The sequence below is a fragment of the Theobroma cacao genome, chromosome 9 (assembly GCF_000208745.1).
Source record: "Theobroma cacao cultivar B97-61/B2 chromosome 9, Criollo_cocoa_genome_V2, whole genome shotgun sequence".
NCBI classification, from domain to species: domain Eukaryota; kingdom Viridiplantae; phylum Streptophyta; class Magnoliopsida; order Malvales; family Malvaceae; genus Theobroma; species Theobroma cacao.
Genome location: NC_030858.1, coordinates 34555839 through 34568657, shown reverse-complemented (window position 1 = coordinate 34568657; position 12819 = coordinate 34555839). Strand labels below are relative to the sequence as shown.

At 39.3% G+C, this 12819-nt stretch overlaps 2 protein-coding genes across 2 annotated transcripts; one reads left to right on the top strand and one right to left on the bottom strand.

Annotated features, from left to right (window-relative positions):
* On the top strand, positions 1152 to 4705 carry LOC18590378. Its single transcript, XM_018126745.1, has 3 exons — positions 1152 to 2452; positions 3134 to 3441; positions 3987 to 4705. Exons 1-3 carry the CDS (start codon positions 1260 to 1262, stop codon positions 4331 to 4333), a joined length of 1848 nt encoding a protein of 615 aa, XP_017982234.1. The 5' UTR covers positions 1152 to 1259; the 3' UTR covers positions 4334 to 4705.
* LOC18590376 (pleiotropic drug resistance protein 2) lies at positions 5006 to 12408 on the bottom strand. Its single transcript, XM_018128274.1, has 20 exons — positions 11905 to 12408; positions 11657 to 11777; positions 11352 to 11440; positions 11174 to 11258; positions 10804 to 11094; positions 10634 to 10724; positions 9636 to 10536; positions 9340 to 9500; positions 9054 to 9157; positions 8817 to 8967; positions 8650 to 8730; positions 8231 to 8379; positions 7792 to 8124; positions 7346 to 7636; positions 7163 to 7246; positions 6815 to 6948; positions 6482 to 6709; positions 6179 to 6350; positions 5777 to 6031; positions 5006 to 5596 (listed from the first exon to the last, which is right to left on the bottom strand). The coding sequence occupies exons 1-20, from the start codon at positions 12270 to 12272 to the stop codon at positions 5327 to 5329; spliced, it is 4359 nt and encodes a 1452-aa protein (XP_017983763.1). The 5' UTR covers positions 12273 to 12408; the 3' UTR covers positions 5006 to 5326.

Sequence of the window (12819 nt, the reverse complement as noted above, 5' to 3'; positions counted from 1 at the left end):
CGAGAAGGGACTCAACATATTCAAAGACCAGAGCCCGGTCTCCTCCGCGTCGTTCGGGAATTCGCGACCGGTCTTCCGGTTCGAAACGGTCCGAGGCGGAGCGGTTATCTGGGTTGGAGGATCAACAACGGGGCAAGAAGAGTAACCATGCAGACGATGACAGAGAAATCTGCGCGAAAAAACTGTCGGAGTTTAACGAATCATTGCGGCGGCAAGGACAGTCAACCTCCACCAAGTTCCAGTGGGACCATCTTTTACCCGATAATTCCGGGAAGGCGGTGGCGGCGGCGACGACTTCTAAGCAGGAACTAGCCGTGCGGAATGAGAGAACCACGAGAACTTATTCGATGAGTCCAATGGGGATTGTTTTAACAGAAGAAAACCGGTTCATTGATTCAAAGCCACCACCTTTGAAGGAAACGGAGTCGGGTTTTAGCTACAATGGCGAAGATTTTTGGTATCCAGAGGTTGGAAACAGGGGAGTGACAAATGAGGCGGTTGGTTTTAGTGGGGAAAAATTGGGTTTTGATTCTCCATCTGTGATAGCTGAAATGGCTAGGAATAGGATTAGGAAAACTGAGAGAGTTACTGAACTTGCATATAGAAAGATGGAGAGGGTGAGATCCGGAGCCAGTCCTGTCGATTCTATTATCGATAAAATTGATGCTGCAGGGGAAAACAGGCCATTGGAGTTGGACCGACGTTTTTCTTTACCTCAACAGTATATGACAGGACAAAAGGGAGAAGGTTTGCATGGGGAAAGGCATCAGCCTAGAGAAGATTGTAGCCGTCATGCTTTTACTCAACGATATCTGGGTTTTAGTGGGCAAGGAGAGGACGTTGTGGGCTTTAGGATGAATCATTCTCAGAGCGCAAACGGAGCTTTTTTCCATGGTGCAAGGGAGCAGTTTGAAGAAGATTGTGGTCATCTTTTACCTCAAATTTATCCTGACTTAAAAGAAAAGTCACATGGGAATGAGACGGAGCAAGAAAATGAGGTTCTGGGTTGTAGGATGAATCATGCTCAGAGCCAAAATGGAGCGGGTTTTAATGGTAAAAGCCAGCAGTTTCAATATTATGTTCATTTAACTGGAAAATCACATGAGATGGAGCAAGAAAATGAGGATTTGGTTTCTAGTATGAATTGTCAGCAAAGCCAAAAGACAGCTCCTTTGCTCGGTAAAAGGCAGGAGTTGCCAGAAGATTTTGGCTATTCTTTACCTCAAAATTATCTTAATTTTGGCAGAGAATCACATGTAATGGAGCAAACAAATGATGCTTTCAGTCCTAGGAGGAATCGTCCTCAGGCCCAAAAGAAGGCGCTTTTGACTGGTGAAAGCCAGGGCTTAACAGAAGATTACGGCCATTCTTTATCTCAACATTATCTTGATTTTAATGTTGAATCACAGGAGAGGCAGCCGGAAAATGAGCTTCTGGGTATTAGGATGAAGCATCCTCATAAACGAAAGGAAGCGCCTTTGCATGGTGAAAAGCAGGAACCGCAAGAAGATGGTGGTCATTCTTTACCTCGGGCTTATTTTGGTTTAAGTGGAGAATCACTTGTGATGGAGAAAGAAAATGAAACTAAGGCTTCAAGGATGAATCATCCTCGGGACCAAAAGGGAGCTAATTTTAACGGTGAAAGTCTGCAGTTGCAACAAGATTGTGCCTTGGAAAGCAATTCCCTGCCAAAGCAGGATGATTATGTACATACAACAGAAGGCAGAACTGAGCAGATTTCAGTAACAGAGGAGATACGCATCAATAGCCGGTCTTCGAAGACACATCCTAAGAAACGTATTATTGACCTAAGAAAGATTACAGAGAGTCGAATATCCCGAACTTCGGATGCCTCAGATGATGAGATTCTTGATATTGGATATGGAGGTGAACAATGGAGTGATGAAGATTTCGAGCAAAAATTATTGCTAAGAAATTCAGGATCTGAGCGCCCCCAAGATGAGAGGGCTACTCTGCTTGATGAGTTGCCAAGTCAAAGGAACGTTATTGACTGTGACTATCAATTTTCCTCTCCTCATACGCAAGAATTTGCACATCCTTCTAATAGGAAAAGTGTAAAGCAGCGTTTGGGGCCGCCTTGTCATGGTCATAATCCATATCCTTCTACTAGGAAAAGTATAAAGCAGCGTTTGGGACCACCTTGTCATGTTCATAATCCAAATTATATGCCTCGGGTTGAAAGACATAAAATGAGGAAGCTCCTGCAGGAAAATGTTAATGATTTTCCTGAAGGGGTTCAAGCTCGAGATGTTGATTTGCGTCATGTGAAACGGGGAAGGACTGAGCCACCTGAGGACTCTGAGGAGTTCGAGCAGCAAATACATGGTGCTTTTGTTAAATTTGTAAAAATATTGAATGAGAACCCGGCTCAAAGAAGGAAATACAGAGAGAAAGGAGAAGCTGGTACCTTAAAGTGCTGTGTATGTGGCAGGTATGTTACATATCGTCAGTATTTGTTTTCGAAGAGAGCCTCATTGAATTTAATTTACTGTTTATTCCATGATCAATAGAATAATATATAGGTTAAGTGGTTAAGTAGCAGTCTTAATGACGTGTGTCTCTCACTCTCAGAACCAAGTTTATCATTTGACCTTCTAACTCATTTCCTTGGGAGCTCTCTTGAGCAAATTTCTTGGTTATATGTATTTATTTTGAGCTACGTGTTTCACTGTATGCACATCTCTTTGGACTTAGGATAGTGCCCTCATTTAGGAGTACTACCCTTTGGGAAAGAATCTATCTATAGCATAAATTTCTCAATGCCGCTGCTTTAGTAGCTAACATAATACCCCTAATCTTTCCTTATTTGAGCTTTAGAAGTCTTTTATAACTTTATGATCTGCTTAAATGCAGATTAGAATGATTTCTTTTCGTGGGCATATTACAGATGTAGGGACATGTGTCTATTAATGCAGTACTAAAAATGATTGTCATTTTATTTTTATACATCTGATTTGTCAATAACCTTTTACATGATTCGACACAAGTATTGACTCTTTGTCCTCTAACTCCCACTAAACTTGGTTGAAATGATGCTTTTATTATTTTCTGTCTTCTGATTTTTGTTTCAACATGCTACTTTAATGAATCGTTGATTTTCATGTTTTATCAGTAAATCTGAAGAGTTTGTCAACACACTAAGCTTGGTAACGCATGCCTTCACATCTCGAATGGTTGGGCTTAGAGCAAACCACTTGGGTTTACACAAATCACTTTGTTTTTTGATGGGATGGAACTCAGTGGCAGCTTCCAATGGTTTATGGAGGCAGAAGACATTGCCTGATGTTGAAGCCTTGGCGATGAAGGAGGATCTTGTCATCTGGCCTCCAATTGTTATCTTGCACAATAGTTCTATAGCAACTACTAATTCTGATAATCGGATTATAGTAAGTATTGAAGAGATTGAGGCATTTCTCAGAGGTAAGTTAACCTTAATGATGATGGTGGGTGCCACTATAACTGTGTTTTACTGATTTTAAAATACCCTTTTTGGTAGTGGATGCTGCATGTGCATGGTTTCTGTCCTCAGTCCTCATTTGACAAATAATATTTTTTTACATCACAGCTCTTATTCGACTCTTTTCTTTACAAATAATTCTGGAAATTATTGTTCAGATTTGTACTACCTTTGTTTTTGTAACATTTCATCATTTTTTTCCTTCATTGTAATTTTAGAAACCAAATATTTGGTTTCTTTACTTTATCACTGTGATTTTATCTTGAGAAGTCCAACAAAGAATTTGAAGGATGTGTACTCTAGGTCCTTATGCAGAACCAGTGTGCTTGTCATTTGGCAGGTCATATGGATCTCCTGCTTCAAAACTCACTTATACTTCTCCCCTTAACAAAAAACTTGTCTTTCAGGATTACCCCCAAATTGTTGGGGAAGCTTTTGCAGGATATATTTGTTTTTATATGGTATGCTGGTTTTTTCCTCTCTGTTTCCTGCCTCTGTTTAATTGCAGACATGGGATTTGGCTGGGGAATATCCAAGGTGTGCCGCGGGAAACCTGCAAATCAGAGTATTATGACCGTGATCTTCCATGGAACTTTTTCAGGGCTGAAAGAAGCAGAGAGACTTCACAAGCTTTATGCTGAGAACAAACATGGGAGGGCTGAATTCCAGCAAATCAATTGCAGCAGTGGAGAAACGAAGAAAGCGCCACTAGACAAGGTCAAAGATGTTCTATATGGCTACTTGGGAATTGCAGGTGACTTGGATAAACTTGATTTCGAGACAAAGAGTCGTGCCTTAGTTAAAAGCAAGAAGGAAATCTATGCCACTGCTGATGCCCTTCTCAACATTGAATGATAAAGTTTAAGGGAAATACAAGTAAATACTTAGGTGAACCTTTTCTCTCTTGCGATTTTGCAAAGGGCACACAAGCATATGTCCAGGCCTACTAACTCATGCTGTCACTTTTGTTAATGATGAAACCAACTCCAGTTTTGAATGTGAAGTTCCCTCTTTTGTTCACCGCTAAGAGGTTAGGGTCTGTGCTAGGAAATGTAAGTTGGTAGAGAGTTTGTTTTCACTACTCTCTGGGAGAATCGAAAATGACAGATTCAGTACAAGTTATTTTGAGATTAGCTACGTATGTTTTATTGTTTGCCTTGCTAATCAACTTCTATGCTGATGTTACCAGACAATGTAGACAAGAGAGAATAACTTTAATATATCAAGCATTCATATTACTGGAACAGATTGCATTGTGCTGGATTCAAGATCATAAGCTTGTAACTTTCATTCATTTTTAACTTGAAAATTTGTTCAGATTGCATGCATGATGCACCCCAGTAATCAAAGGTGGCATAGAAAGGGAATAAACATACCATAGTAACACAAATATGCTCACAAGGAGTTAAAATAAAAATGTATAACGTAATAATATATATAACAAGAAAAAAAAAAAAAACAAAGACAATGTTGTTTTGGTTTATACCTGATAGAAAGGAGAAGTGAGAAGGGCAAAAGAGTTGGGTGTAAAACAAGGAAAAATTTAGATGGAAAACTAATAGAAGAGTAAAGACAACCATTTTCGCTACAAACTTGCAGATATTACAGGGAAAGAATTTTCTATCATATATTCTACAAAACACAAAAGGAAGCGTAAGAGGGACCCAAACCCACCAAAACCTACTGAGCATAACTAGCAATTACCATGAAAAACTTGAATGTTGAATGAAAAGTGGCAACAGTTCTCTGTTTCACCCTTACCATGTATATAAAAACATTGCAAAATCAACAATTTCATATATACATCTTAACATTCCAAGAGTTGTCCGCAATTCAACTAAACTTCTCTCATCTCCTTTGGAAGTTAAAGCATTTAATGGCATAGGCGAAGACGAAGAAGAATACCAAGACCCAAGCAAAATGGCCAAGGACAATATATTTGAGAAAGTCCTCCTCAAATCCCAAGTTATCCTTTAGGAATTTATTCACCGGCATTCTTGCATCGTTGGAGAGCTGGAGAGGGGTGTCCTTGTCTCCGATTTGAGATGTGAAAAGACCATAGATTGTCCAAGCAATTGGAGAACCCCAGTAATACCACCTCCACCACACAGGGATTAGCTGCATTTATTTCCGAAGAAAGGTTCAGATATTAGAAACCATCACAACTAAACGTTTAGGGACTAATATTTGATGCAACCTTGCTTCATGGTCTTTGGAAAATTTGTAGTGGTAAATTTTTATCTACTGTGTCATAAATGGCATTGGACAACAAGAGTTATTGTGCTGAAATGTACATACCGGTCTAGGGATGAGGAAACCAGAGAACAAGTTCCAGAAACTGAGCAAAAAGGATGAAACAATTGCGGCAATTTGATGACCAGGAGTAATAGCAACAACCATCATCCCGTACATTGACATGTAGGTGAAACACATGAATATGAAGTAGTAGAAATAGAAGAATTTGTCTGCCTGCCATTCAAATCCGATCATCGAGAACAGAAGAAGAGCATATATAATGGTTTGGAATGCGACATAAATTGTCTCTACGGCGACCTGGCAGAAGAGAAAGAAAGTACACATCGATGTGAGAAAGAGAATAGCTAACTTTTTACATTCACCTGATATTGTAAAATGATGCACACAGGCTTATAAGAGGGATAGAAACTTTAACAACCAGAATAATTTGATTTCCTGTCTCACCTGAGCAAATGCATAAGGCAATTCTGAGTACATCCCGGCTGCTCTTTCTCGGTAGAAGACCGTCCTTTCAATTGACACTACAGGCTGCACAGAAGTAGCATTGGTAGCTCCTAGGAAAAGAACAGCAGCGTAGGTAGCTCCTAGAAGATTCATCAGGTCCTGTTGTTGTTGTCTGTCACCAGCAAAAACATAGCCATTTAAGAAGGAATTAAAATGTTGGGTCCTTTTTCTCTGCTCCAAAAAACTTACGCAAGAAAGACATGTATGGAATATTGGCTCAATATAAGATACTCAATGACTTACAATTTCTCTCCTTTGTTCCAGAAGATGACACCGAATAAAATACCAATCATAGTTGTCATGAAGAATCGGACAGCATTATACTCTGAGTTCCTCCAGTATGACCAGTACTGTTTCCAGAAACAAGCCTTGCATTGCGTTACAAAGTCCTGGGAATATTTAGTGGGGAAGTAAAGATCCTTGGAACCAGGTTGTGGAGTGCTAAGCTCATTGATGAGTTCCTGATTTCTCCTGAGAAAGTAAGAACGAGGTGAAGAGAAGGTCAATCTCCAAATGATAATTAAGGATTAGTGAGGACTTTGTAATTTGGAAACAATTTTGTCTAGTGCTACTAACTGGTATAGGTCAGAGTTGGCGTAAATGTCAGCAAAATCAACATTGAGCTGTGTCTCAACTGCCGTGGAGCTGACTTCCAACATCCAAGTAGCAGGATTATAGCCTTCTTTGATCTTGGGAACCCCTGGAACAGCCTGCACGTACTTTAGATGTTAACCAAACTGTGAATTTGAAAATATTAAATATCAAATATATTTTAGGCCTAACATATATGTTTAATACAGAAAAGAATTTTCAGAAGAAAGTGGCATGGGCAGTGATGTGCAAATATAAATCCTGACCACTAGAACTTCTGGCTTTAAGGCTCAAAGCAAAACAGAAGTCCACTAATGAAAAGAGAAAGCACACCTCAAAATATTCAACAAGTTTGTGAGAATGGCGGCCAAGAGGTCCGGCATATATCACTTGTCCTCCTCTTTTCATCAACAAGAGCTGCACATGGAAAAATTATCACAAACATATAGCTCATTAATAATGACCTACAGAAAGGCATGTATGAGAACATTATACAGGTTTGAAATTCAGTAATACCTCATCAAATGCCTCAAAAATATCAATACTGGGTTGATGAATTGTGCAGACGACAGTTCGTCCTGTATCCACTGTGTTCCTCACAGTACGCATAACAATTGCAGCAGCTCTAGCATCAAGGCCTGATGTTGGCTCATCCATGAAGATGATAGAAGGATTAGCAACCAGCTCTACGGCTATGGTTAGCCTCTTTCTCTGCTCAGTCGAAAGACCATTCACTCCTGGAAGTCCAACTAGAGCATTCCTCAATGGGTTAAGCTCAACCAACTCCATTACTTCCTCAACAAACATCTGTAAAAAAGAATGGCACGGTTAGTTGCATTAACCAAGAGGCCAGCCAGGGAATTCACAGTATCTAGTAATAATGATAAAACAAAAATTAATGATTTAAACAATAAACAAAAAACAATATACATAGAAGAAAAGTTTGCATAGGAATTGCATACATCTCGTGTTTCCTTCTTCACACTTGAAGCTAGACGCAACCAGGCAGAGTATAACAGTGATTCATAGACGGTAACATGAGGCGAATGAATGTCATTCTGTTCACAATAACCACTGACACGAGCAAAAGTTGCTTGGTTTTTTGGGTAGCCTGAAATGCTTATACTTCCTTCAATGTACCCACCAGTCTTTCTTCCGGCTAAGACATCCATCAAGGTCGTCTTTCCAGCACCACTAACACCCACCAATGCAGTCAGAATACCTGGCCTGAAAGCACCACTCACATCTCTCAGCAGCTGTAATCGACTTTCTACAACCCCGTGACTCTTCATTTCCTGGTAATTCAAAGTAAAAAAATCACTCCGTTAGATGTTCGTAGGCATCTAAATATATATGTGAAAAAGATGCTGAAAATATTAATCCTTCAAGAGAGCAACTCACTGCTGGCATATCAACATAGTAATTTATATGGTTGAAAGCAAGTGAAAGGGGCTGGAAAGGCAAAACCATTCCCTTTTTGGATTGACTGTTTGCAACACTAACAATTGAGCCGGAACTGGCCTGAGCATTTCTTACTGGCATATCAACCCCTGTAAAATACAATTAAACATTGCAGGATCAGCACTTATTAAAATAGGAAAACATAGATAGAAAAGAAATGCTACATTAGCGGAAGAACAATAATTTCTTTTCTCAGTGTTCTCGAGCTTGGAAGCATGCTGTGTACTCATATTTGGCATATGCCTAACTAGCTAACAACAATTAAGCAAAGCAAGCAGTTTCTGAAAAATTCTTTTATTAAAAATTAATTGAGGAAAATCAAGCTTCTGAAATTGATTCATATTGATAAAACTACTAACCTTCTGCATTGGAGGTTACATGCCTATTCTGATTGCTTTCTGAATCATCATCTGAGATTACAGGTTTAGAATCTCCTAGAGCTGAAATTGAGTCAAAAGAAAGCAGGGGTTCAGTATATTGCTTCTTTTGCATGAACCAAGTTAGTAAATAAGAAATTTGAACTTACGATTAAAAAATGTGAGTGCTGCAGTGAAAAGAACATTGAACAGAAGAGAGAACCCGGCAAGTGCTCCAACACAAATCCAATAATAATGTTCTTCGGTGTATAGGCCTCTTTCCTTGAGAAGTGTCTTTCCAACAGTGGAGTTCAGGTGAGGCTGCACCAAAAACATTGGGATCTTTAGTTTATATGGTTGAGCCAGGATTCTTAATCTAAAGTTTAGGCTTCTGTAAGGAGATGTACCGTGCTCCATCTGTCAGAAAGAAACTCGTTGATAGCAATGGCATTTTGACCATACATCATAGGCGAAACATAATAACCCCATATCATCCATGGTTCAATGTCACCTGCATGAGGAAAAAGGGGTTTATCTTAGTTTCATAGATTATCCTATAAATGAGACAAGAAAATCGAGTTGCTTATCCACGTATAGATTAAGACCTGAAAATACGAATGCATAAATTATCAAATGCAAAAGTCCAATTAACAAGGAAATAAAATGAATTAAACAGGAAAACAATTTTTTCACCTTTGGCTACAATGAAACCTCCCAGCACAAATACTAATAGCAAGGTAAAGGAACCAAAGGTGTTTGCAACCACCTCTGTTCTGCCCAGTGCTGCAATGAAACGGAAGAGGGAGAGAGCCACTTGATGAATACCAAAGAAAGCTAATAACTGCTTGAAGAACCTGTACATGTGGTAAATCTGTCAACTGCTGAATCTCTCATGCTTGATGCATTATTGCATTCTACTATGAGATTAGAATACCATCAAGCATCATTAGGCTGAAAAAGTGAACCATGCAAGTAAAATATTCACTTACCTACTGGCAGCAGGTGCAAACCCAATCGTGTAATAAGTAAGAATTATCCAAATTCCAGATTCAATCAGAGAGACAGGAATTCTTGTGAGCCAAATGGGCAGGGCAAAAGCCCATGCAGGGTAGAACATGAAATCCCTTTGCTTAAAGAACACAGGAAGCCTAAAAACTGTCATTGCCAGCTCGGCCATTCCATTAAACATAACGTTAATCAGACTGAAAAACAATGCTCCCCAATATTTTGATGCATCCTCTATTTGACCAGATTTCATTTCTGTTCTGAAGAACACTGTGAGGGCAACTGTTGCCATAAATGTTAGCTGGAAAGCCTTGAAGATGTAAACAAAGGAGTTGCGCTTCATTAGAAGCCATTCCCTGGAAAGGCAAGCCTTGAAGAGTTCCCTGTTGGAAATACCATACTTCTCAGTCACTAAAGCGGCTGGATGAGTTTTCGATTTATCATAAGGAACTCTAAGAACTTCTGAAAGTTGTTGGCCAATGTGAAAAGAGTTGAAGGTTTGTGCAAATTCAGTTACCGAGACATATCTATACGGTTGGTTCTCTCGGAACCAGTATTGTTCTTGGTCCTTTTTGGAAGTTACTTCCTGCAGAAAGTCTGCTACCCCTTTCCTTTCGGGGCATTTGAATCCCATATATTCAAAGAACTCAAGAACGTTCTCACGAGGTCCTTGGTAGACAATTTGACCCTCAGAAAGTAAGATAACCTCATCGAAGAGATCGAATGTCTCAGGTGCAGGTTGCAAGAGGGAAATGATCATGGTTATGTCCATAATATGGACCATCTGCTTCATAAACTTGACAATTTGGAATGTGGTGGAACTATCTAACCCTGTTGATATTTCATCCATAAAAAATGCTTTTGCTGGTCCAACCAACATTTCTCCTACACTCAGACAAGCAGTATAATTTAAGGTTTTGAGAAAACATTATCAAAACTAATCCATCTTTATAATGACTGCGGATGCAACATTTACACATACCAGTTGTTACACGCTTCTTTTGTCCACCTGAGATGCCTCTTCTCATATCATCTCCCACCAAAATATCAGCGCATATATCCAGTCCAAGTATCTGTTACAAATCCAAAAGATGATTAGGTATGCTCATTGAATCAAGAGAAAAGACATGACATCAAAATAGAGTCGAATACCTTGAGGACGTAGTCAGTAATCAAACTAGTTTCCTGGCCAGCCATTGCTGTGGCTTTCATGAATGCATCAATCTCCGGATCCGGCTTAATGCCTGCTTCCTTCTCTCTTCTTGATAGCTCTGCCAACATTTCATACCTTGTTCCCACTCCCAAACACCGTCCTGAGAAATCTAATGTCTCACGGACAGTCATCTCACCATTGTGAAGATCATGCTGGCTAATATAAGCACTTGTTCTCTGAGGTATAAATTCCGAAAATTCACGGCCACAGTAGGTGACTTTGCCAGTTATCTGTTTATTATCCACAATCCATCAGTACGTGGAGATGGTAAAGAAAAGTTAAACGAATTCATGACTAACAGAAACAAACCCTTAGATCATCATTTGGTTTCGCTGCAAGTGTTTGCAACAGTGTTGTTTTTCCGGCGGCAGGAGGCCCAAGAAGTAGTGTCATCCTAAAGTAAAAAACACAACAATTAAATCATGTGAAATCAGTTCCAAGCAAGACATAGCATTTATCCATTGAGATTTTATTTGTAAGAATGTACCTCGATGGTTTTAGTACTCCACTCACGTCGTGAAGGATCTTGACAACCCTTTTCTTTGAAGGGGAGAGTCCAACATATCCTAGAATTGCCTACTCATGTTTGAAATTGAAACAACAATTAATATTCAGAATCTTCGAAACTTGGATATTATATGATATGGAAACCACAAAGATCACATGCTCTCGATTATGTCGATATCAGTTTGATAATAAAGACAAGGCACTCAGTTATGCTTTTCTTTACCCATTTCCAAGATCTGAAAGTTCATCAATATGGAATTTGATTAAGAAACAAAAGATTAGTACCTCGATTGCATTTAATGTGGTATTCAACAAAGTTGGAAGTGCTCTAGTCCCAACAAAAGCATCTCCTTCGACTGATAAATTCTGAAATCTAACTTCAATCTTAGGGACTTCAATTCCCACCCTGTGTCCACCAAAACATACAAGTTGCAAGATTCAAACTCAACATTCCTTTCATTTCCTTCCATTCTCTTACATATGTACAAAAAAAAAAGGGCATTCTATAAAGAAAAAAAAGAATTTGTATTAACCTGTCAGTTCTACTCCTCAATCTCGTCAAGAACCTCTCATTATCATCCTCAACAACCTTAAGTATACTCTCCATCAACTGTTTCTTGGCTTGTGGTCCAAGCTTTGTAACATCAACCTCATCACGCACAACATTACCGTTGCTGGTGACCTGCATCAGCATCCCTTTCCTCAGCCTGTCATAAGTTGGCAACCTCTCTATTGCAGCCCATCTTAACTCCTCTTCATCATTAACCTCTTGCTGCCTACTGCTCCTTTGAAACACGTCTGGTGCATTAAACATCTCCCTAACACTCGAAGCACGCCAGCTTCTCCTGCTACTCGTACTCGTCTGCCTCGACAAGTCTTCTCCGGCCAACGAAGCCGCCATGTTTGCAACTTTGCTAACGTTCTTATACCAACAAATATATTATAGCAAGAATATGCAATGAAAAAAATTAAATGATTCTCCGAAGAGTGTTATAGGCCAGTATGCAACGTTTGATGAAACCAGGATATCCCGGCTCTCTGAAGAGAAAAATGCTAAAAAGAGTGATATAGCAAGTTCCTTTATATGGAGTTTGAAGATTAAGAGAAAAAAAATATTGCACTTGACACGAAATTTCTCTTTCTCTTTCAATGTTGTTGTTGGTCAAAATTGACTACTGGAAGTTATTCCCATATTTTCCAATGTCTCAGCTTTAAATTTTTGTTGAAAGTTCAACGTGTTAAACTGTGCTTTGCATTTTTAGCATGATTTAACTAACAAACACGTATGATCAAGGCGGGACATTAGCAAACTGAGGGGCCGACAGCCAAAAAAACAGTAAGTCTTCTATGGCATACTTCTGTTTTGCTGACCAAAGTCGAAGAAAATTCCCTGGACGAGGATGCTTCTATTGGAGGACAAATTATAAAGTAAAATTCTGGTAGCTATG

Bases quoted from the DNA above. Each gene is read 5' to 3' on its own strand.
- LOC18590378 (XM_018126745.1), top strand. From the start codon at position 1,260: ATGGAGCAAACAAATGATGCTTTCAGTCCTAGGAGGAATCGTCCTCAG. The intron at 2,453-3,133 runs GTATGTTACATA...ATGTTTTATCAG, and splicing joins AAGTGCTGTGTATGTGGCAG to TAAATCTGAAGAGTTTGTCA. The intron at 3,442-3,986 runs GTAAGTTAACCT...GTTTAATTGCAG, and splicing joins GATTGAGGCATTTCTCAGAG to ACATGGGATTTGGCTGGGGA.
- LOC18590376 (XM_018128274.1), bottom strand. From the start codon at position 12,272: ATGGCGGCTTCGTTGGCCGGAGAAGACTTGTCGAGGCAGACGAGTACG. The intron at 8,380-8,649 runs GTTAGTAGTTTT...TGTATTTTACAG, and splicing joins TGTAACCTCCAATGCAGAAG to GGGTTGATATGCCAGTAAGA. The intron at 5,597-5,776 runs GTATGTACATTT...AAATAAATGCAG, and splicing joins GTTTCCTCATCCCTAGACCG to CTAATCCCTGTGTGGTGGAG.